At 40.9% G+C, this 25,394-nt stretch overlaps 1 protein-coding gene across 2 annotated transcripts; it reads left to right on the top strand.

Annotated features, from left to right (window-relative positions):
- Positions 1 to 9,379: 9,379 nt before the first annotated feature.
- CMAS (cytidine monophosphate N-acetylneuraminic acid synthetase) lies at positions 9,380 to 21,704 on the top strand. Of its 2 annotated transcripts, none has more exons than XM_039720397.1 (8): positions 9,380 to 9,851; positions 12,445 to 12,587; positions 12,811 to 12,966; positions 16,050 to 16,183; positions 17,065 to 17,159; positions 17,823 to 17,994; positions 19,495 to 19,645; positions 20,388 to 21,685. In XM_039720397.1, the coding sequence occupies exons 1-8, from the start codon at positions 9,499 to 9,501 to the stop codon at positions 20,660 to 20,662; spliced, it is 1,479 nt and encodes a 492-aa protein (XP_039576331.1). In that variant the 5' UTR covers positions 9,380 to 9,498; the 3' UTR covers positions 20,663 to 21,685. The 2 variants fall into 2 exon arrangements, with proteins under 2 accessions (XP_039576331.1, XP_039576340.1); XM_039720406.1 differs by lacking the exon at positions 9,380 to 9,851 and adding an exon at positions 9,916 to 10,208 and having other exon boundaries at positions 20,388 to 21,704.
- Positions 21,705 to 25,394: the final 3,690 nt, after the last annotated feature.

Below are 25,394 nucleotides of genomic sequence, written 5' to 3'. Positions count from 1 at the left end.
TTATGTTTGGGGAACCCAATAAAGTGGGATCCTGATAAATAAGCTGAAATGCTATTTTCCAGTGGATAATTTACCACAGTTTCTGGACACAATTTGAACAGTAAAAACCAAGATTCTTGTTTAGAAAATTTTCTCTCCTACAAAAATGCATTTCAGCTTTCACCAAGAAAATTTCCAAGGGTGGAATACTTCTTATCAAACTATTCTGTGTTTTGATATCAGGTATCACCAGTAAAAGTACCACTATAATTTTGAAACAACCTTCTTTTCACTCTCAGTTTGAAGCATTCAACTCCGGTATCTGAACAAGATGTACTAGTATCCAGGCATCTTTCATCTACATATGGAGCTGTGAGAAGAGTGACAGAAGAGTGACACAGAGGGAAGTTCCTCCTCCCTACTACAAACTCTTGTTTTCAGACTAACAGGTGTCGTTCCCCGAGCTCTAAGAAACACACCAATAACAACAGAAAGTTACTGGTTGGAGCTTGTGGCATACTTTATATGGGGAAATGGGAACACACACAGGAGGCAAATCAGCCTGAAATTTAACCAGGAGACAAAAAATAATTGATGGAGTCATTGTGTGCTTGTGGTGAACGTGGGTGTGGTCAGTGCCACAAGGAGCTCTGGCTCCAGAACAGCATCCCCTTGAAGCTACCTGCACTTTCTGCCTCAGTATAACTAAGCCAGCCTAAGAAAAATATTTCCATGTCAAAGATACATACTTTAGGTAGTTTGCACAGTTGGTGAGGGCTAAAGGAGATGTAATGCATTTCAAGCACTCTAACAGGTAAGAGATCTAATTGGCACCATTCACAGCACTGTTCTTTGCAAATGCTGTGCTGTCAATAGTTACTAAAGTTTTCCAGGAGTCCTTTCCTTAGAGACAAGGCAGAGGTGTGATGTCTGATTGTGGTTTAGAGTATGATTCGAGGTTACATAGTAGTACAAATTGAGATTTGAGTCCCCCATTACCAAAATTTCTGGACTGGTTTCATTTTGAAAAAATTACAAAAAAAAACTTGCAAAGGCAAGGATAAGGGTATCATATGAGGGAAGATGATAAAATTACTAGAGTTGCCTGTCTCTAAAATGTAGAGCTTTCTGTGTCCCACTCTTTTGCAAGAAGTAGCAAGGAAAAAGTCCAGGGTACGTGAGTTACTCAATGTCGTCTTAGTCACCTCTTGGCCCAAATGGTCACCTCAGCCCCGTTTCCCCTCAGAAGTCATTTCAATCAAAATTGCATGACTGAAACTCCTTAAAACCAAAACCAACTACAAAATCCTTTTATAGTGAATGTCCAGTGTCTTCATTAAATAGTAATCCAATTACTTACTCCACAATCAGCACAGCACTGCTTTTGGGTAGGGTTAATTTAATGAAAAATAAGAATTTATCACAGATGCCCTATGGCCTCTACTTAGGGCATATTCAATTATTTGCTTTCCCAGCAGCAATTACAAGTGAAATGGGGTGCCTGGATAGTCCAAAATATGCATTTGCTGGCTGCTGAGTTGAACTGTGAGAAAACCATCTTCTAAAACTTTCTGTGGTAGCGACACAGGAAGATTGTACATGCAGACCTGAGTACTGCACTCTGCAATGCTCTCAGCAGCTGCCTTGAGGCAAGTGAGCCTAAGGAAATGTGACACAAAATATCTGAGAAGACAGCCAGGCCCAGGGGAGCACAGAGCTCCGGGAACTCTGCGGCTCTACCAGCCATTGCGCAAGCCATGGGGAACGGGAAGTGCATTTCCCAACAGCCTGAATTACAAAGGTGGGATCAGGAGCTCCTGATCTCTGCCTGATCTTTTGTACAGCCTTCTGCGATTCACATGCTCATAGAGAAATTATGAAGAGGATTATTTATCCAGCCCTGCAAATTCCTGCTTGGCCTGCACTCGTGATTCCATCCTGGACCTGCTCTGTGGGTCCCAGCCAGCCATGAGCCTGCACACAGGAGCTGGCCCAAACAACTCTTCACTTCTTTGTTTCCCATCCAGCTTGAGGCCTAGGCACAGGGAGGATGTTTACTTTGAAAGGAAGAGGAGTAACATGCGTGCACAAAGGATTCATCTCACTTAAAGGGAAACCACCACTGCTCTAGACCTGTAAGAACAGGAATTCTGACTCAACATAGCCATAAAAGAAGCAAAAAATATAGTAATTAGAAACTTTATGCAAGCTGTAATAGCTTGCATAATTATGCAAGCTGTAATAGCATAAAGACAACAGCAGAAGCCATTCCTTGTGCAACAGCCTTAGATAACTGCCTGGAAATCTGTATACAGTAAAATAGTGATTTTGCTGAGTTCTCCGTGGACACATTTTAACATCACTGTTATAGTAAGAAAGGTAATTCATTGCACCTCTGATGATGATTCTCTCAGTTGATTATTACTTGTTGTTGTGCCACATGGTGTTCATGCTGCTCTAATAATAGCACTAGATAGTACTGGTCCCACCAGCTGCCAAAATGACATGTGAACACTCCTTTGGGTTGCTAATTTTGAGTTGCTCAGGGTTACACCAGGCTGTGCTACAGCAGCAGTTTCAGAAGCCATAGCAGACTATAAGCTGTGTGAATCTATAATTAAACCTACTGCTTTAGACAGACATATAAATTGCTCTAGACTAAGCCAAAATAAAGCTCTGTCAGGCAAAAAGGAGGCACTATATACACATTCCTGTGCTTCGAGTGAAATAATTTGTTAATATGTAAAATAAACATGCATTTCATAAATAGTTTTGACATATATTGTGGGCAAACTGCTGCAGATTGAGGATGTTTATGCTCTCAGCCAGTTTAATGACCCAGTGCACAGATAAAATGAGTGAGCTGGCTGCTAAAGTGGCAGAGATTTCTTACAAAAAATATATTAAGAGTGTTATGAACACAGGATGAATGGAAACACATGTATGTGACAGCAGCAGATGAGAAAGTAGAACAAGGGGTAAAAGAATAGCCTGTACTGGTAATGAAGAATACCATTCCCTTGACACTGTTCTTAGAACAACATTGTTCTCAGCAGTAAAATTGTGTCATGTGATATTTAGGGCAAGCTCAAAAGGCTTGCACTGAAGCTTACAGCACAAGATGCTCCAGCATCCTCACAACAGGATGGCAACAAGGCTGCAGCCATTTCCAACATTGGCCTGTTGGAAAAACAGATAAATTTCAAGCAAACAAGTTAAAATGGACAAAATCAGCAACTTTTCAAAGGTTTATGGAGGCTGAAGTAAGCAAGAACCCTAAACAGACTGCCCTATAACAAACACTGACTCCTAAAGGTTTTCAAAGATCCATCAAATCCCCAATTGTTGTCAATCAGGAATAACACCAGAGAAATGATGAGCACACGACAGACAGTGAGTGTCCTTTGCTATCTGTGTTGTACACAAGTGATCCTTGCTGGGGAGACAAACATGGGGGCTTGCAGGTGTGATGTGGGACTGTGAGTGAGTGAAATATTTGAGGGAATGTTAGTGCATAAGATCAACTTACACAGAGATTTTATAATTAGGTAAAAAGTTCTCTTTCTCTAAATCGAAGATTTTGTTACATTGAATTTTCCTCTTTTTTTAGTATTTCCATGTCTTTTAATATTTCCTTGATGTCTTAACCTTTAGCATTTCTAACAGCTGGCCTGAATATGCCATGATGTAACTCATGCTTGTAACTTGTCCAAAACAAGCCATTGACACAACAAGGATTTTTTTTTCTTTAGAAGTATTTTACTTGTGTGACAATAAATATCAGTCCCCCTCTCCGTTTTTACTTAAGGAGCTCCATTTCCCCCACTAGTTTTTCACAGTTTCATTATAAGAAGGAAAACCAGGCAGGATTTTTGGTCTTTTGCTTTACCAGCTGCTAAAAAAATTCTTTACCAGAATTTTTTGGGGTTGATTTAGAATACCATAGGCTGGTTGATAGAGAAAATATATAAGAACAGTAGGCTACAAAAAAATCATTTGCTCATGCATGGGGTAGAGATTTACTTTAAAAAAAAAAACAAAACACCCACAAAATGCTGAACCATTAAATTCCCCAACACTGCAAGAATATACATACAAATAGGAAGAAAAAGAGTGAAAAGCCATGAACTACTGAAAGAAAATATAACTCCTGTATTAAGACACTTAAGTAGGATGGAATTTTTGAGGATTTTAGGGAGGATCAAGATTAAATCGCACTGCTAAATAATTCTTTTTAAAAAACAATCAAGGTAACAAAAGATATTTGCAAGTCTGAATTCAGGGAAAAACTTTTCCTGTTTATAGATCTGGCTAAAAGCTTAACCATGCCCATGCAATTAGGACAAACTAACCTGGCATCTAAAAAAGCTGAGTATTTGGGGATACCTAGCACTAGGTATCTTTAACTAGTGAGTTAAAACTGGGGAAAACTGCTGATGTGCACTCTCTGAGGGTAAACCAAAGCTAAGTTGCTTTCAAATGTTGTCTACAGGTACTTTCTGAAGGATATTTGAATTGTAAACTTTGACTGTACAAAGAACCTGAGGTATTCAGGCTTCCAGCTGATTGCTCATTTGGACACCTGGATTTATGCAGTCACAGTATCAAAAATGATGTGTACATGTAAGTGTCTGCAACACTGACTTGATTTGCCAAGGTGTTTGGATCCTTTTATAGTAAAAGTAAATCAATGTTGTTACTGCAAAAATCGTTAACTTTTGCAGTATTTTATATCCAGACAGGTAATGTCTACACCAGCTGTCAAACAGTATTGGTGGTAATAAAGAATAATACCAATAACAATAACAATAATAATTCATAAGTTTGAAATTACTCTTTAATATTCATATTTCAATTCTGATTCCTTCTGTGTCCATGAGTTTGCCAAAAGGAACACAGTCCATCCAGCAGGCACTGAATTAAATACCGTGCATTTCAATCTGCTGCAGCAAAGTAGTTTGCTCCAATTCATTTCTGCAGAAAGTCCAAGAAATACACCAGCTCAAGCATAAACTCTGAGCAATCCTATTCCTTCCTGCCTGCTTCTCAGAAATTTCCAATCCTTGAACAGTTTCTTGGCCTTTTTTATAAACATGGTAACATTTATTCACCTAACTCATGTATGGACAAGCTGTGTCAGCCCAAGAACTGCATGAAGCTTCCAATAACAGGAATGGGTAATTTCATAGATTTTACCAGGCCCATTCCTTGTTTCCCTTACACTGGTTTGACTTCAGAACTGCAGGGTTTTCACCAGAGCTATCCATAGTTCAGGAAAGAAGATTTGGAATTCTGAACTTTCTGTTGTTGCAGAGAGGCCTAAAAAGAGCATATCCCAGTTTACCCAGAAAGTGCAACCCAGAACTTCCCACTACACTCTTCCATTGAGCCTTCCTTACCTGTTTCCATAGCATACATTAAATCAGGTATGTCCTAGGAAAAGACATGGCCCTGCAGCTGGGCCTACCTGCACTGCTGCTTATGGAGCCTGAATTAGACTGCATGCACACCTAATTAAATCTCAGACCCAGCTGGGCCAACAGCAGTTTGGCCATTGTTTTTTTTAATGCATTTGGCTTTGGCCCACACTCCACAAGGCTGCAGTATGAGCTTCAGAGAACCACTGTGACATGCTTTTCCTGTCTTTTGACAATACAAGGTGTGGATGTCAGAAAGGGCAGAACAGATCTCAAGACTGGCAATTTGGAAGGGCAGGGCTAATCCCATGCCAGGCAGTTCAGAGAGTGTTGGTGAGAAAGCAGATCCCAGTGAGAGGTTTCTTGTCCAGCCATGCCTTGTCCAGCCATACACATTAATAGCAGCTCCAGCTGCAGAAAATTTCCCTAATTAATCAGCTAAGTTCCATGACATGCTTCCTGATAGGTTACAACCTCTAAGCATTAACAGCTCAGTACACACCTACTGAACACCTCGGAGTTTGTCCATTTGCTCTAACACATGGACATGAACAAATGGACTTCTCTCTTCAGAAAAACAATAATCTGATAGCTTATAGCAATTGGGTGGTGGCCAGAAAGGAAACTCACAGATTTTATTATTCCCAATGGAGTCATATGGCATGGAACATATTTTTAAAATAGCTTTATTCCCACTAATTTTACTTCCATACCAGCATTTCCTTGAAATTATCCAGATTGGCTCTTCTTGTTCAGGGACAACTGGGAATGACAGGATGGGGATATTAGTGAGGGGAAGGGAACATATGCAGTTCCAAGACCTTGCCCACACCATGGGATGTGGGAATGAGTTCTGCACTAGCTGGTGGTGATGGAGGAGCTGAAACCCCTTCCTCCACACTGGGAAACCTGTTCTTGCATGCCACTTTCATGATGCCCTAAACCAGGGTACATGTCCCAAAGATGTAGAAAGCATTATATTCTTTGTTCTGTTCTCCACTTGTCTATTATTTGAATAGCAAATGTACTTATCTCCCGGAGTGCTGTGACTCACACAGTCCCTCCCGGAGCAAGATGCCAGTACAAACACAGAGAAAGGAGCTGGGATGTATTTAAGCTGAGTAATGTATGCTCAGAGCTGTTTCATCCTTGGATGCTGGAGCAGGCGGCTGATGAACCCTCTGAAGCAGGCAGAGTTACTGAGACGAGAAAGCATAAAATGTTCCCTGGGTTAAAAACAGGGAGAAAGGAAGGGCATGGGGACTATCCCCTCTGTCTGTTCTGGCAAATACTGCCACACAGCAACAGTTTAGGTAGCTGGAGACTCAATTCAGGAATGCACTCTTGATCTTGATCTAAAATATTCATATAGATGCATTAGAACCATTAGTCAAACATTTGATCCTGGAAAAAAAAAGCTGGAATAAATAATCAAGACATTTTGGTGACAACATAAAATAAATTAACAGTCAATAAAAATTTACAGAGAATGAGTCAAATCAATAGAACTTCAATCTACAAACCCAGACCTGTGACTAGGAGGAGATAGAGTAGATGCCCTCTATTATAAGCTCAGTGAAACTCTCAACAGCTTTCACATAAATAAACTACAGGACTGTGGTTTTCATAAAATTATTTAAATGTGGGGACAGGGCTGGTTGCTGTAGGAATGACTGCAGAAAACTTCCTTAAGGCACACACAGCCAGAGGCAAAGCCAGAGGGTTGGAAGTCTCTGGCTGTGCCCCAGCTCTTGCAGAAAAAAACCATAGGTCAAAGCAAGCCAGTGGATGAATTATGTCAATGTTGCGCAAGAAAAGGTAAATAATAGAGGTGTACAAAGGAGGAACGTGAAGCAGTAGTCCTGCTTCACTCCCTTGCAATATTCTGTTTAATTCTGAGCACTACATTATAAGCAGCCCGGAGGAGAGCAACAGTGATGATGGGAAGTCTGGAAGATCTTAACCAGAAGAGTGAACCCACGGGTCTGATCCTGAAAAGTCCAAGCTGAGACAGGGCCTGTTTTCAAATAGGCACATGCCTGCTGAATCTAATCTCCAGATGTGTTTTGGATAAGACAGGAATGAATGGACTTATATTACAGAAAAAAAGATTTAGTAAAGATTAGGAAAATCTTTGCTATCATACAAATCTCTCTATTGCTTGGACTGGTTATCCAGTTAACATCACTGATAGTCTTTAGAACTGGGTTACATACATGTCTATGAAAAAGGACAGAAGTATTTAAGATGCTTGTTTGAGGACTGTTTCAGCCTTGTGAGTGAAAGATTTGTTTTTGACATGAAGAGAAAAAAAAAATAATCAGTTTTAATTATTCACAGACCTGTAAAAATATTCCTACTAGCTGAACCCCATCTAGTATGGCGTCTAAGATATGTGCCAGATGCCCTAATGTAATTTATTTTCTCTGTACATGAAAGTTGAACCCAGACTCAGCTCCCTGCTTAAGATATTGCTAGACTGTGGGAAGAGAATTGAACTGTATTATGTAGCTGTATTATTGATAAATCATAACATTTTCACAATGTGGTGAACCAAATTACAGATAGTTTTAATTTCCTCACTGTGATCAAGAATGGGCTGTCCAGCCAGGTGGTGGGGTCAAGAAACCACTGGATATGGTACTTAGTGTCATGGTCCCATTGATGTGGTGGTGTTCAGTCAAAGTCTGGACTCAATAATCTTGGATGTTTTTTCCAGCTTGGTCTGTTCTGGGCACAGAAAACCCTAACAGAAGCATAGAGCTAAATGTATGGGAGCTTGAATATGGCAAAGGTTTAAAATACTGGAGTTAAAAAAAAAATAATTAAAAATAAGTACTTGGAAAGTGACCTGCAGGAATCACACTCCTCAGAACCTTACAGCTACAAATACCATCTTATCAAAAAATAGAGGCCTGAAAGGTGCTGCCTTGATCTGCAGAGTTGAAGAGCAAGCTCTCTATCTCTGCTGGGTCTCTTGGAACACCTCAGAAAGAACAAACGAGCCCCCAGTATGAATATTCTTCTTAAATGCCTGCCTACTGATAAATGTAATGGGAAAGTTTAGTTTGGCAGTGATAGATAAGGTCCTTCTGCTTTACAACACACCTTGAATAAACAGAGGACATCAGTCACCCACTTGTACGTTTTCACCATGGACCGACGGGACTGCGATCATGAGTCTCCAGGAGTGACTTTGTGACTTCTTCAACAGCCTCCACTTTCCACTTTCTAAACTATATTAAACGCCAAATTCCCCTGCAGCCTTATGTCAGCAGTGGATTACCTTATTTTGGCTATTCGGTTTCTATAAGACAGTTGGAATAGCAACTCCGTGTGTTGTTATGCTTTAATACATTTTTAGGAACTGGAAAAGAAGAGCAAGGAGAGCTTTCCAGCTCCCCTTCCCACCACGATGCTTCGTGTGGCTGGTCTGCCCTCTGCCGGGGCTGCTCAACAGGGAAGGCAATGAGGCTGGAGAAACCCCTGGAATTTGGGGACGGAAAAAAAGCACGGAATTGCCACGGTGCCAGGGCTCCGCCGAGCTCCCTTACAGCCACGTCCTGTGTGCCCGCAGGATATCAGCCACGTCCTGCGAACGTCTGCAAAGAGCTGCAGAACCACAGGATTATCATATAATTATTATTATTATTGTGACCTCTAGAGATCACCCTGTCCAAGCCCCCGCCCAGGCACGGCCGCCTGGAGCAGGTGACACAAGAGCGTGTCCCGGTGGGTCGGAATGTCCCCGCAGAGGGAGGCTCCAGGCCCTCCCTGGGCAGCTGTTCCAGGGCTCTGCCACCCTCAGTGTGCAGAAATTCTTCCTCCTGCTGAGCTGCTTGTGTTTAGTTTATGGCCAGTGCTCCTCGTCCTGTAACTGGAGAGTCTGGCACCATCTTCTTGGCAACCTTTGAGATATTTACATGCATTAATAAGATTCCCTCGCAATCTTCTCTAGACTAAAGATATACACACCGTAGAAGTCGGTCCGTCCGTCCATCCATCCATCTATCTATCCATCCTGCCGTGAAAGCAGGCACGAAGACCGGGCTTTGCGGGGCACCTTGTGCCAAAAGACCACCCTCTCCCCCCTAAAGACTGGATGTTTCCCCGAACCCCCCCCTCGAGCCCCCCACAAGGCGTGTCCCTCACTGCCCCCCGGCGTCTCCCCGCCGCTCTCCCCACACGCATGCACTGTAGAGTAGGACTACATTTCCCGGCATGCCGCAGGGGGCGATATGCGTGCGTGGCAGGGCGCGGCGCAAGAGGAGCAGAGCGGGACAGGGACACGACCATGTATGCGGGCGAGGGGCGGCCGCAGCCCCACCTGGCCGCGCTGGTGCTGGCGCGAGGCGGTAGCAAAGGGATCCCGCTGAAGAACATCAAGCTGCTGGCGGGGGTGCCACTCATCGGCTGGGTGCTGCGCGCCGCCATCGATGCCGGCGTCTTCCACAGGTGCGCATGCGTCGCCCCCCCTGTCCCTCCCCTTCCCCTGGCGGCTTCTGGTTCGGGATGGACGGGCCAGGGGACCCTGGCCCAGGGAGGGGTTGAGGGAAGCTGTCGCTTCGTCAAGAGGGTCTTAGGGATGACTGTCAGTGTCTGCAGGGAGGGCTCAGAGCAGGGACCAGGCTCTGCTCCGTGGGGCCCAGCAATGGGACAGAAGAAGCGTCAGGAACTAATGCCCAGGAAGTTCCATCTGGACAGGAGAAGGAGCTTCTTTACTGGAACAGGCTGCCGTGGGAGGGTGTGGAGTCTCCCTCGGTGGAGATACTCAAAAGCTGCCTGGATGGAATCCTGTGCATCCTGCTCCAGGTGACCCTGCTAGAGCAGGGAGGTGGGACCAGCTGACCTGCTGTGGTCCCTTCCAGCCTGACCCATGCTGTGACTCTGCCAGTGAGGCAGGATTGATCCTTACTTAAGACAAGGGGGTGCAGTCACTGTGGCACCAGATTAAGGGTCAGGCAGGGCAAGCACCCTGTCAAGAGCTCAGCTGTCCCTTCCTGCTGAGGGTGAGCAGCAGAGGAATGAAGAAATTGAAGTCTTACACAGTAAATTGAAATTAAAGTTTTTGTGATGGGTGGCCACTAGCTGGTGATGTTGTAAATATTGATGGGTTTAGTTCATTAAGACATCTTTATTAAATGGGACTGCCAGGCTGAAGGTGATCTCCTGTGAACTGCTGAAGCGCAGGATGACTTTGGTTCGTGGTCATCTGGGTAGTCAGGACAGTGTGCACTGAGCTTGGCATCTCCAAGGATGGAGACCCCACAGCCTTTCTGTTCCTTTCACTGAGCTTACCCAGAAAAATCTTATTTTCTCTCTACCTGCCCAGCTTTGAAATCACCTCCTTGCTGCGATGTCTCTTTCAGCATCTCCTGGCACATGTGTGCTCCCAGACCCAGTCATCATGCTGGCTCCTGCTGAGCTTGGTCCCATTTTCCTTTTTGGTATCGGGGAGCCCACAGCTGGACCCAGCACATCAGAAGCAGTCTCACTCAAATGTCAGGTTGCAGGGGATGGTCTTTTGTGCCCATGTGACACAGAAGAGAAGCTCAGTTTGTGGCCACGTGTCTGAAACTGGAAGCAATAATTAGAGCTAGATAGAAACGCATGTGTTGGTGGTGTTGAGAATAGAGCCATTACAGATTTTTCTGCAGGAACAAGACTGAGGATATTCTACACATTTGCTGGTAATTAAAGCCATGGTCAGGATGTGCTCGGTGTGTAGCACACTTAGGAGCAGGTTCCCTGTGCGAACCTGCTGCATAATGCTCAGAGCAAGTCAAGGAGAAAGGTAGCCCAGCTAGATCCAGAGCACTCTGTCATTATCTGGCCTGGAGAACCTTTCTTGCTGTATCTGGAAAGTAGAGGATGCAGCGCTATGTTTTATTTTTAATGAAGAAACAGACAAGAACACTTCTGGTTACTGAGGTTACTGATAATTTCTTAATGACTGTGACTCTGTATTGCTGAATGACCTGCTGTGGCTTCTGTTTGGCACCTGAATTTTCCCAACAGGAAGCCAGTCAGGGTTGTGCAGCCTGACTTTGAGGCATGGCAGGTGCAGTAGGTGGACATGCACCAGGTTTGCCTTGTCACCTTTGGAACAGCTGTGCACAGTACCTGTTACACAGCAAAACTGGTGGTTGAATGGCGAATGTGTATTTAAGTTCACCATCCCAAAGCAGTGTCTGGAAAACACCTCTTGTGTGTTTGTTCTCATGGGTGTGACCTGACGTTGCAGTCGCTGTCACATATATTTTTCTTTTGATGATCCCACAGATCCCATAATGTCTTTGGGGGAAGAAAAGTAACTGCAGCACCATTTCGTGTGGACAGTGCATTCAGAATGCCAGCTGTGAGAGGAAGGGTGACTTCTCATAGTTTTTGTTTTTACACCTCTCATGCTTTTTTGTCGCCACGATGACAGGAGTGGCTTCACATGTGTTCAGTGTTTGTCATCACATGATACTCAGAATTAGCCCTTCCTTTTTAAAATATTTATTTTCCCTGAATGATGGCAATCTTGCTTTACCAGTAGTGGAAGTTTTCTGTGCCAAAACACATAGAACTTGAACAGCTGGGAGTGTATGGAGCCCAATTAACACATTTTAACACGCAGCATAAGCTAATCTTTTAACTTTGTGGCAGTTTTACTTGTTGTAAACTAAACTCTTACATGATTCTGAATGCCACATCCAACGCATTCACAATTCATTGATTTGTTAACATGCCTAACAAATTCTTTGTGCTGACACTGGATTTTTCTGGTAACACTTCTAAGTTTTATGTTGCTTAAGTTTCCTGCATGGAATGCAACTCAAGCGTCAGGTTTTGCATTCTGTTTTTTTATCCCCATTGTTAAAAGCTGGTTGTTGGACTGACTGGGATAGTTTTATTAATACAAATACAATAACTAGTTCCTTTTATTGCAAGGTGTAGTACAGACATAAACAAGCTGAGTTTTATTCAGGTTAAATTACAACAGGCAAGTCAATAATGGTGGGATTTATTCTTTATATTAATTTCTGTCACTGTCTGCCAACAGCATATGGGTTTCCACAGACCATGATGAGATTGAGAAGGTTGCGAAGCAGTTTGGTGCTCAGGTCCATCGCAGAAGCCCTGAAGTCTCTCAAGACTCCTCAACTTCCCTGGAAGCCATCACAGAGTTTCTCAATCATCATCATGGTAAATCAGGGATGAAATATGCTGAGCTTTTATACTGTAGCCCCAGAGGGATAATGCACTTATTATTTAGAAAAATAAGTAAAGCATTGACTAAATAAAACCCAGAAAGATTCAGATTCTCCTTTTTTTTTTGTGTGTGTGTGTGTGGTACTTATACCACATTTTGCAGTTGTGTTACTAAAGATGTGAATTGTTTCATAAATGTCTCTTTGTTTTTCTTTAGAGGTTGATATTGTAGGAAATATTCAAGCAACATCTCCCTGTTTACATCCCAGTGACCTTATAAAAGTGGCAGATCTGATCCAGAAGGAGGGCTTTGATTCTGTCTTCTCTGTTGTGAGGAGGCATCAATTCAGATGGAGTGAGGTAAAGAAAGGAGGTAATATTTAGATGTTTCTGGTTACAGTTATACTTAACTTTTTTTTTTTTTTCAAATTCTTGCTTTTCATATCTATGCTGTTTTAGGAAGTGATGTCTGAGAGAAATTCCTTCCAAGCACTGGTGTCTTGATATTACTGAGCATTGTGCAGCCTTTCGGTAACTGTTTTGTAGAAATTAAAATTATATTAGCTTGTCTAGGCTGAAGATACAGTTCCAAAAAAACCTTTGCATGTTAACTTTTTCCTGGTGGGTATTCATGTGTACTCAGACATGACACTAAGGTCCTAACTAGAAAACTGTTCTTGCTATGCAGTAGCTGACAAATGACTAGTAATGTGAGATAAAATCTTGGTGAGGATGGGATGACAATCTCTTGGCCTGGAGACTTAGGTTTTGTTTCATCCTGATAATTTGGCTGCTGACGTATGTCATGTTGCAAAATGCCTTTGAATCATGAGGGCTAAACTCATGTTGGTTAGCACATCCAGAAAAATGTGACTGGTTTTTCCCAGAGAAAGTATGCCTCTTAGCTACAGTGGCCAAGATGATCAAAGTCTGAAATTTTACAAATAAAGATTGCAACTTGGTTTAGCTATAAACCAAGTTGTCCTGGTACAAAGAGCTATTCCACACATTTTGTGTGTTGGCTTTGTTTCTGTGGTTAAAGCAGAATTTTTTTTTTTCATTTTTTAAAAATGGTTATTTCAGGTACTCTCACACTGGAGTTTTGGTGTTTTTTTCTAGGTTTTTAAAAAATTAAAATTACTCAAGCATTACAGTTATTTTGTTGAGATATAAATTGCTTCAGATTAAATTTTTTTGTGAGTTTCAAAAGCATCATGCTGTAAAAGAGCATGTGTAATAAATGAGGCTTGATCTGAGAGATAAGTTGAAATAAAATTTAAGCCTTTGTTTAGAATAAACACTTGAATATTGTAATTGTTCCCCATAAGAGGAGAAATAAGTCATATGGTCGGGTCATTACCCTCAGGGCAGGAGCCCAGCATGGAATGCCGGCCGGCCAGGATAGCTCAGCAGGGGACTCAGGCAACCTAGGCAAGCTATAGTGATTTGCAGCTCTTAGTGATAATCAGCTCTTAGTGATTTCAGCTCGTAGCTTGCTAGGTGCCGCAGCAGCAGACGCAGGGGAGAGAGAGATGAGAAGCGCTGTATGGGTTCCGCAGGATTCTTTTATTTGGGTCTCCGCGAAGGGTCCAGTGACAGCTCTTCTGCCGAACCGGGAAGAATTAGGGGTTTTTATACCCTACAGGGGTTTTGAAAACTGTCCAATAGTAAGGGTCAGGGGAAAGTGACCTATGGATTTACAGGGAGATAAGCAGGGTCCGTAAGGCAGAAGAGAGGGGCTTCTAAAGCTCAGTCATGTTGACTCGGCATTTCCTAGCTCTCAGGCCTCTGATCGCCAAGGAGGCCGTGCAGGCCTTGTGCCTGCTACAAAGTCATGCTTTTTGTTTGTGCAGTATAAGAGGAGTATCAAAAGCATGGGGGGCAATTTCAGGATTCTGTGGATTCCAGTTTAGCAAGCCACATGCACATCTTCAGATGCTGGAAGGGACAAATGTGAAAGAATGAATCTCATGTGGATCTGCCATATGGCTTCCTGAAGTGGTTGCGTCCCATAGGCAGATTGTTAAATAAGAAAGCCTCGAGGCCTACCTAAAAAAAGAAGTAATTCTTCTGCACAAAATGACATCCAAACTTTTTTAAATGTGGTGAGAGATAAGGAATTATTCAGCTGCAAAGACTGAGGAGAGCTGGAAACACATTGTGCCAACATGAGCAGCTTAAGGCTAAATGCAAATGGCATTTCAGGTGTGTGGTATTTCAGGTGACAGTGATTCACAGCAGAATTATACAATGGTTTTTCTTCATTATATTTTTCCATCAGCTTTAGAGTACTGATTATGCTAAAATAATTTCATGGTTTGTTTTGGTTTTTTTTTGGTGTAGCTCTGTTGCTCCTTCTGCATTAAGGCTTAATATTGATAGACCCTGAAAGAGAAAGGTGTCTCTCTCTGACTGGAAATATTTACTTCAGTGAGTACAAAGCTTTAGCTGGTTATGAAACACCAGACGTGTGTATATCTACTAAAGCCTCAGGATGTTTTGGGTGTTTGAGAATGCCTTCTAACTTTCTCATGGTTACTGGATCATGACACCTGGTGAATTTTTACCTGCTTTGTACATCTGGATTGAAGTGGCTTAAGGACAAAAGTCTTTGGTCCTTGATTTGGTTTCTGCTACATATACAATTTTCATTGGTAATAATATGAAATCTTTTGGGATGGTGTTTGTGCAGACAGCTGTTTGTTTATTTGTGGACACTGATTAAAGCACTTATGAAGAGTTAATGCATAGCCTTAAATAAGATGTGTTTTGGGGAGGTCCCAAGATGTTTTCGCAGGCAAAAATTTTTCACATGTGCTCTTTTTTCACATTCTAGATTTCAGGCTGGTCCTTTCAGGTATCAGAGTGCATTCAGGCATTCCCATGTGCACTAGGAATTGTAGTACAGGAATAGTATTTCTTTCATGTTGGCAAGGACAGTCTGGTAGAACGTGCCTCCTACTCCTTGTGGGAACGAGTTTTGAAGCAAATAACTTCTTGTGTTTTTGTTGTTGTTTCTGTTTGGTTGGTTTGGTTTTTTTTCCTAAAGTGGTAATTAAAAGTTCCCTTTTTCACTGCTAGGCTTACAGAGTAGTCCTCCACTTTATGCACAATTCCAAGAAAGAGAGGCAATTCAGTGATTCCCTGGAGAAGTTGTGGATTCTGCATCCCTAGATGTGTTCCAGGCCAAGTTGAATGGGGTTCTGAGCAACCTGGAACAGTGAAAGGTGTCCCTGCCCATGGCAAGGGGTAGGAACTGGATCATCTTTAACGCCCCTTCCAACCCAAACCAGTCTGTGATTCATTATAAAGCTAAGCAGAAAGAGACAATAATGAGAGTAGTTGGTGACTGAATTATACCCTTAATTTTTCAACAGAAGGTTATTTAGGTTGTTAAGTGACTCTGAACAGGAATTATTTAAAGCTTTTTTTGTCATTTTTTTCCTCTGTTAACAGAAAACAAGATGACAGAACCCCAAAACCTGAATCCAGCAAAGCGGTACCGTAGGCAAGACTGGCCTGGGGAGCTCTATGAAAATGGCTCGTTTTATTTTGCCAAGAGGCATCTGATTGAGAAAGGCTACTTGCAGGTTAGTGCTTCTGGTTTTTTATGCTCTTCAGAATAATACATCTACTCTTGCTGTAGAGGGTTCTGAATTCAATACTCTGTTTTGATTTCTGATGCAGTTAGTGTGAAATAACAGCACTCTGACCTCAGAACAGTTTGCTAATTATTTATAACTTAGCAGGGCTAGTTATAGCTAGGGCAGTTCCAGTAAGATCATCCTCCATAGCAAATAAATTTATGCAAATAAATGTCTTACATAGCTTTAACCCTAAACCAATACAATACTGAGTTGAGTTTTGCAGGAGTTCATCAGTGTATCTTAGAATTCATTTTAGTGCCACTAAAGATGTGAAACTGAGCTTCATGCACTGTCAGAGCCTTGTCATAATCTGTAAATTTCTATGTTCAGCCAATTTCATCTTATGCCAATTTTTGTACTGTAACTTTAACAGTCTTTTCCCTTTCTTGATGTTTACATCCCAGTGTAGTGGTGCAGAACAACACTGGGGTGTGGTGGAATATATTTCCCTTGGAAATTAAGTAACAGTAAGAAAATAATAAAATAGTCTTCCTAAGCAAATGCTGAAGGTATTACTATTTTGCTGATTAAAAGAGCTAGTGAAATTAGTTTGATATAATTGCTGTAATGCATAACATCTTGCACACTTTCTCTAGTTGTAAAATGGAAATAATTATTAACTATTAACTATTCATAGTTATTAACTGTTCCTTCAAATGGTTCTGTGTCACTGGCAAAAACATAATTGATGGTTCATTTTTATATAAGCCATGGTGGCCACTGTGTAACCAGGCACTTGGCTTTCATTGCATGGTGCTAAATTGTAGAGTTTTGTATTTGTGTTGACCCAAGCATAAAATTTGAGTGGATTTTATTTCCTCCAGGGTGGTAAAATGGCCTACTATGAAATGCGTGCAGAGCACAGTGTGGATATTGATATAGACATTGACTGGCCTATTGCAGAGCAGAGAGTGTTGAGGTAAAAGCACTTTTTATTCCCTTATTTCGTTGATGCTGCTTGTTTCAAAGTGTGGTCATGTGAATTCATAACGCATAGAATGTAAGCAATGGAGATCAAAGATAATTGGGCAGCTTTATTTCTGCCCAGGATTTTTTCCTATCTCTGTTGAAATCAACGGAATTACCTTTGTTACATGGTGGCATTTTGGTAGTTTGATTTTTTACTTGAAGTTCAGCTTGGTGAAGAGTGTAAGCCTCAGCAATGTGTTAGCATCCTCTCTGGCTTTCCCAGCTGAGGTGTCCCAGATTTCCATGCTCCAGACCACTATAACTGATGCCCAGGAATGGGAATGTCTGTGTAGAGGGCATGAGCTGATTGTACCTCACCAGCTACCTTTTCTTTGCAGCTGTTCTAAGGAAATAATGGGTGGGAAGGGAGTATATTTTCTGTGCCTTTTTCATCCTAATTTTTAAATGGATGACATAAATGGGCTGTCTTTTGGATGGTTATGTTCATTTCTTTGAAGAAATAGTTGGAGAGTGATGATGATGAGAAAAAACATTAGAAAAGAAGAATTTCAAAGCTGGTTCTTCTGTCTGAAGGCTACAGTTGTATGGGAAATACTTGGGGTTTTGAACTGTGCAAAAACTTCCATCCTAAAAAGATAATTTCTTTGTCTAGCTTTGGATATTTTGGCAAAGAGCCGCTAAAAGAGGTGAAGCTCTTGGTTTGCAGTATTGATGGATGCCTGACCAATGGTCGCATTTATGTGACAGAAGATCACAAGGAAATGGTCTCCTATGATTACAGAGATATTGTAGGCATTGATCTGTTAAAGAAAAGAGGAATCCAGGTAAGTGCTGTTCTGAAGAGTGAGCCATCATACCTCACATAACCTGCACATTAAAAGATTCTAAACAATACATTCTTGCAGCATAGAAGTTGAAGTTTTTTCACAGTACTTGTGGTCAAGCAGCATAATATATTGGTTGGGACAAATGTTATCCTCAGAACCCTAAGAGGAAAATGAGTGTTTTGAGAAAGTTCTCAGTCACAGTAATTACAGCAACTTTCTGCATTTCACAGAATCAGAGAATCGCCTGGGTGGGATCATCTTGTTCCATCCCCCTGCCATGGGCAGGGACACCTTCTACTATCCCAGGTTGCCCCATCGAGCCTGGCCTTGGTTACTGCCAGGGATCCAGGAGCAGCCACAGCTGCTCTGGGCAACCTATGCCAGGGCCTCACCATCCTCACAGGGCACAATGTCTTCCTCATATCCAATCTAAACCTCCCCTCTGACACTTTGGAGCCATTCCCCCTTGTCCGGTCACTCCAGGCTCTTGTCAGTAGTCTTTCCCCGTCTTTCCTGTGGGCTCCTTTCAGGCACTGGAAGGCCACAATGAGGTCACCCCAGAGCCCACTCCTGTGAAATGGAGTAGATGTTTTGTCAGCAGTCCCTCAGCTTCATTTTCTAGGAAGCCAGAGGGGTAGGAAGCTTGTAATCACTGTTTTGTTGCCTGTGGGAGCCCATTTCCATACCTTCTTTGACTTGGAATGTTTAATTGAAAACCTCTAGGTCTTTGTGCTGCACTTTATTTCTAGTATATGTTGCTGTTACAATCCCGCCTTTTGCTCCTCTTCTCTTCATTCTGTACTTAAAATCAGTGTCAAGCATTTGTTTGTATTTAAAAGCAATTAGGGAAGATAAGCTTGTCTACATCTTTGACAGAAAACCTGAAGGGTTTGCATCTGAGATTTCTAAAAATCCTGCTACAATTATCTTCTAGTTTTAACTTACCTTGTGCACCATTCCTGAAATTTCAAATTTGGAATGAACTTCCAGAGATAAATGTGCTGTGCTGCTTTCATCTGTATAGTGTTGTTTTGATGCTCTGAAATGGTGCTATAAATAAAGTTATGTTATTAAGTAGAGGGGCCAAAGAAAAAACTTCATCTTCTACTTCAGCAAATATTTCAGAAATCTTTCTTGATCATTCTCTCATTCCACATTTTGACTTAATTAGATCATACTGCACTAGATAGTCACCATGCCACCATACTGTGATATTTAGTATTTTAATTAGTACATGTTGCATTTAAACAGACAAATGTAAATCATTTTTGAACATCAGGGAGGGCTGCAGAAAGGTATTTCACCTTCCTAAAGGAACCTCAAGACTCTGGTTTTGGCTGCTAATCACTTCTGCTCTGAGTTTTGAAAATTAATCATTCAGTGGATTTCCAGAGAGAGCTTCTACAAACAAAATTTGTGCTTTTTTTTTGTAATAGTAAATCAACTTGTATGTCATATTTCTTTGGTGTAGAACTTACTCTAATTTTATTTCAATAGGTTCGACTCATCTCTGACAGAGATTGTTCAAAAATACTGTCAGCCATGCAGCTGGGATGTGCAGCAAAAGTCAGCGTAACAAATAAACTACAGGTTCTGAAGGACTGGCAGGAGGACATGGGTTTGAGCTGGAAAGAGGTGGCTTACTTAGGTCAGTTCCTTTTCTTTTGGTTTATTTAATTTAAATAGCATAGACAAATAGAATCATGCTGCTGCTGAGCTTTAAACCACTTTTCTCTTTGTAAATACACTGAATTTAATGGGATTGCTGTGCACATTGCAACACACAATCATCAAAAGTGGGTATTTTATGGCCTGTTATGGTAAAATCTAAATGTTACAGACATTGATGAATCTGTGTAATTCGGTAAGGGAAGTCTTCACTGTTTTTCCAATGGGATATAGGAAAGCTTTTGATTTTAGGAAACATTTTGATATCAAAATATTGATAAGCATTCACTTAGAGCTGACAATTTTAAACTCATCCTAGTTCATTTCAGAGGGATATTGTATAGATTGTGTTCTGAAATGGTAATCAGAAATAGACAGAATTAGAACTGAAAGCCATGTGCTTCTGTGCTAAACTGTATTTCAGTGACAGGCTAAGTGAGGAGTCCTGCCAAACTTTATTCAGCTGCTCACATAATTTTACTGCTCTTAAAAGTAGCATTCTCTTGCCTGAAGATTGTGAAGTGTGATCATCATTTACATGTATCACCAAGATTTTCCAACACCTGACTTGATTGTGCAAAGTGCTGTTGAGCTGCTGAGATGAATATTGTGACAAAAAAAAATTTCAAAAATCAGATCAATGCATACCCAGAAAAACTGAGAAAAATACTGATTCTTTTCCTTCTGTGATATTTGGCCTTGTCTGTCATCTTCCTCCCTAGGAAATGAGGAGTCTGACATGGAGTGTCTGAAGCAGGCAGGCATGAGTGGTGTGCCTGCTGATGCCTGTGCCGCTGCTCAGAAGGCTGCTGGTTACATCTGTAAGAGCAGAGGTGGCTGTGGAGCTGTGCGGGAGTTTGCAGAACACCTATTCCTGCTCTTAGAGAAAGTGAACTCTGCAAGGAAGCAGTTGGAAGAAATCAGCTCAGCAGAAAAGGAAATGGGGAGAAATGAGAGCTGCAGGAAAGGAAATAAGGAATTGATGGAAAAAGAGTAACGCCATTGGTCAGCCCTCCTTTTCTTCCTCAGTACATCCATATCCCAAAGGAATGCTTACCTTTCAAATTTTACAGCACAGTAGAGTTAAAAAGGTGTCTCCCCCTAATTCCAGGTCCCACATTCATGATTGTATGCTGAAAATATGATCATATCCATGATGATTTTAAAAGCCATTTAAGTGCAATGGGAGGAATGCTACAAAAGAGAGTACCCTGTAAATCTGCTCTTAATCATCACACCTGTCCTACAGGAATGATGCTTCTCTATTTCATAATCTGAATGTTTTCAGGGATCAATGATTTTGTATGACTTGAAGATTTGTAATTTGGGCTTAAAAACCCCAAAACTTCTGTCAGTTTTTCTCAGGTGGTTTGCATTTCCTTTATCAAATGCATGGTATTGTGGTTGTGTGATTGCATTTTACAAGCTTTGTCCTTAGCAAGGAAGAGTTTTAACATATGTTGGAGAGGTCAGGTGTAAAATACTTATCAATAAAACTTCCTCCTCTATTTTGAAAATACAACACAGTTGCTCTAAAACAAGTTAATACTCGTTTAAAAAAGCACTTTAACATGTGTTCAGTTTGAAGCTCATAAATAATTAAATCACATTTGGAATTGTCGATCCTGGAATCTGTTTATTTTTGATTTTATTGAAGTGCCTAAATTAATGTTTTGCCAAATTTGGAGTTAAATTTCCCATTGTCTTTGAGATCATTGCAGAAACTCACTTTCTTTCTATGAAGACTGTATTGCAACCTCAAAAGAGTTAAAGCCAAATAAAAGCCTTTAAGTTTATTGTATGGAAAAGTAGCTGCTGTTAAAAAAAACGAAACAAAACTATAGTTCATGTGGGTTTATATAAAATATATATATACAGACTACTTTTAGCATGTTAAAACTGGTTTACATGCTTGTATTTATTGAAAATAGGATTTGTAATGTACATTACAAATACAATAGTATATATCAGAGTTAAGTTCTGGTTTGGGTTATGCTAAAAAATAAAAATACCCATGGTACACTGGCAGTTACAAGTAAGGTGAATGATAATGGCTTGTATATTTTATTTTGTTTCTCTGCTAAATATTGCATTGTATAAATAGTTATACTCCCAGTATATCACCTGGTATAGTGGCCTCTGATAAACTTTGTGTTTACTTCCTTTCACAAAGCAAGATGTTGAACTGAAATTATTTACTGCCTATCTACAGTTAACAGATAAATTGTTTATTGTAGTAACCAGCTCTAAGTCACCTAAATTTACGTGTCTCAGTTACATTTTAAGGTTCTGTGCTGGATACATCCCATGGACTTTGACAAAGAGGAGAGCCATATTTTGGACATCAGTGTTTTCACCTTGATGAATTCTTGTTTAGAAGAACATGGTATAATCTTACATTGGAAAGAATATGAAGGATAAAAGAGCTCTAGAGACTTTACCAAAAAAAGATATGGGATATGCAGGGTCTGCTTCCTGAAAGGTTCAGATTTGTATTGCCCACACTGTAGTGGAAAGTCTAATTATAGGGTAGGAAGAGGGATGCCTTAATTACTTTTGATTTTATAGAAGAGCCTCAATCATATGAAGGATTTAGGGGTCAGAGAGGCAGAGACAGTGAGGGTAACTGTGTCACCTTAGAGGTGAAATCCCAAGTCCCAGGAAAGTTTAAATGTGTTGAATATTTTTCCAAGGCCTATTCCAGTACATGTGACACCACATTGCCTTTCATTAGAGGGGTATTACTCATTCAGAGTAGATTTCAATGGTCAGTTTTGTTAGTCTGGGGTAATTTTGAGATCATCTTTTGGCCATGTGAGCTTTTGGTTTTTTTGCTTCAATTAACCTAGGGTATTTCAAAGAAGATCTTAGGTAATGTGGGCTGTTCTGTCATGATTATGTGAAATGGAAAAACAGGAAACTATGTAAATATTTGTAATAAGCTGTTAGGAAAAAGTAGCTGATTACTTCAAATTTTAAATAAACAGCTTTCTTTAGTCTTTTAAGTAGAGAACAGTTATGGGCTGACTTGTGGTGAGTTTCGGTACTCCAAATCATACTCACAAGTTCATGCGCCACACAAATAATTTGTGATGGCAAAGGTGGACAGATTTAATGCCCAAATTAATTCTTCACACCTTCACCCACTTCTGACTCTCATTCTTTATTTTTATCTGCTTTTTCTCCTATTCAGTTTATCTTCCTCTCCAGTTCCTGTTCAGTGATGCAACAAGTTCTGACCTTAAGTTATTTCAAATCAATATGAATCACATATATCTCAGCCTTTTGAAGTCAGAGATATGTTTTAATACTTGCTGATTTCAAGTGTCTAAGACTTTTAAACCTTGATCACACATTTTAGGTTACTAGTTTTTCCAGAGCCTATGTGGGGGAAGGATTTTGATTTTAATTTTTTTTTCTGTTAGTCTGGTCTTAAAACACTACTTACTTTTTGCAGCAATAAGTCTAAATTAGTCTAATTCCACCCAGCAGGACCAATCATCCTAATTGTTATCTAATTGCTCTTGTTAATTACAAGAGCAGTAATGCTGTACAGAAGAAAAACACCATTATGTGTGAACCTGATGCATAAAGGGGTTAGAAAATCTTACCAGTAATACACTTGTCTGAAAAAATCTTTGGATGGTGGGTTTGTTTTTCTCTCTGTTGTTCTGGGACAGGTTGGTGTATCCCCCTTTTCTGATTCAAGATATGTTTATGGATGTGGCTCTGGTTTAATAGAGCATTCCCCCTTCTGTGGGGGAGGCATGAAAGAGAATGAGCAGTGAGCAATATGAAGGTAATGGTACCAAATTATTCAGGCTAGTAAAGAGAGGGTCTGGTGAAACTGAGGAGGTGTATATATAAAATAAGCTGAGCTAAACTGAAAAACAATCCTAACATAAGTGTTAAAATATCCATTTTCACAGAGCAATTATAATTAAAAAATATATCTAGTGGTTTGAAGTGTGTGCTAGCAGTTGAAAAAGGAGAAATTTTTAGAAAGAATATTTAACAAGTTAAAAATAATTAATCCATTGTATAATTCAGTGGTTTGTGAGTATCTTGAATACTGCATGTTTTGTTTATTTTGTGTTGAAAAGGCTGTAGCATTCCAAAGGGAATAAATGTGGAGGATAAATTGGATGATGTAAGACAGGAATCATGTTCAGTTGCAGCAGTAGCCAAACCAGATTTCTTCACTTTGGAAGGAGCATTCTCCACTTTGGATTGAAGGGAGTTGTGTTAAAATATTTGTAAAATTAAGGATGGGAAGCCATGGAAAGGCCACTGAAGAAGCTAGCAGTGACCAAAGTCAAGTGTCTGAGGAATATAAATTTATCATGTTGCATTTAGTGGTGCTTTCCAGTTTTCCTGTGGCCTCAGCACATTTGCAGCTCGTGGATTTCCAAAGCTGGACATGGGTTACAGACATTTAATGAACCTTAGAATACTTAAAACAGGCTTGGGCCATGTGTTTCATGAATCTGACACTTTAGATACAGTTCTGGTTCTGAACCTTGGATTCTTCCTCCTGTTTCTTGTGTAAGAAATACCCAACTGTATTTTATTTTTATTTCACAATGTATGTTAGTGGTTCATTCCACGTCAGTGTGTAGCTCTGACACAGTGAGCAGAAGGACATGACATTACTATTATCAATAGGAGTAATCTAATCTTTAAAAATTAAGGAAAATAGGGCAAAAGTACATGCAGAATTATGTAAGAGTACAGGTACCTTGGATGAATCAATGGTCATTATTATCTGTAGTCAGAGATACTGTAAATTGCTGTGAAAGTTCTTGGCCAAAAAGTACTCGGGTTTGGAGAACATTCTGGAACATGCCACATTTTTCCTGATTGTTCACATATTTTGCTGACAAGTTTCTGGCCTAAATTGAAATATATCTGGACTAGATGTGGCTATCTTGTATTAAACATGGAAATAGTCTCTCAAGGGGTGTAACTTTTAACTGAAGGTATAGTTGCACACCTCTTTATGGCTAGTACAGTAGGTACAGTAGCCTGTTTATGGCTAGTACAGTAGTAGTAATCCATGTAGGATTTGTTTTTACTGTCCCACCTTTTCTTTCCTGGTTGCACTTTGTCCACAGCAATTCAGACTCAAGTTGGAAGGGGATTGGTCACCACCCGCTGATCTTTCTGAACAGCGAGGCCCAGCAGAAGTGTTTCTATTCAGGTAAAGCTTAGTCTAAAAAGCTTGAAAATGGGATGAAGTACCACAGAATCACAGAATAAGCTGAGTTAGAAGGGACCCCTCAGGATCAGGAGTGCAGCTCCTGGCCGTGCACAGACCCCCGAACAATCCCACCCTGTGCATCCCTGAGAGCGCTGTCCAAATGCTTCTGGACCTCTGGCAGCCTTAGGGTCATGACCATCTCTGGGGAGCCCGTTCAGTGCCCCAGCACCCTCTGGGGGAAGAACCTTTTCTGATATCCACCCTAACCCTCCCCTGACACAGCTCCAGCCATTCCCTTGGGTCCTGTCCCTGGTCACACAGAGCAGAGATCAGGGCCTGCCCCTCCTCTTCCTTCACGAGGGTCCTGTAACTGCAGTGAGGTCTCCCCTTAGTCTCCTCCAGCCAAACAGACCCAAGTGGCCTCAGCTTCTCCTCATTCCCCTCATGGCCCTTTACCCAATTTAGACAAATATAAAACACTCCCATTCATGTCACTTAATGAACTTTAAGTTTTCCTGAATATATTTAT

This window comes from Passer montanus, unplaced genomic scaffold (genome assembly GCF_014805655.1).
Source record: "Passer montanus isolate IOZ18808 unplaced genomic scaffold, ASM1480565v1 scaffold106, whole genome shotgun sequence".
NCBI lineage: Eukaryota > Metazoa > Chordata > Aves > Passeriformes > Passeridae > Passer > Passer montanus.
The sequence above is the reverse complement of the archived record's forward strand: the minus strand, read 5'-3'. Positions and strand labels throughout refer to the sequence as shown.

Bases quoted from the DNA above. Each gene is read 5' to 3' on its own strand.
- CMAS (XM_039720397.1), top strand. From the start codon at position 9,499: ATGTTTCCCCGAACCCCCCCCTCGAGCCCCCCACAAGGCGTGTCCCTC. The intron at 12,588-12,810 runs GTAAATCAGGGA...GTTTTTCTTTAG, and splicing joins GTTTCTCAATCATCATCATG to AGGTTGATATTGTAGGAAAT. The intron at 17,160-17,822 runs GTAAAAGCACTT...TTCTTTGTCTAG, and splicing joins GCAGAGCAGAGAGTGTTGAG to CTTTGGATATTTTGGCAAAG.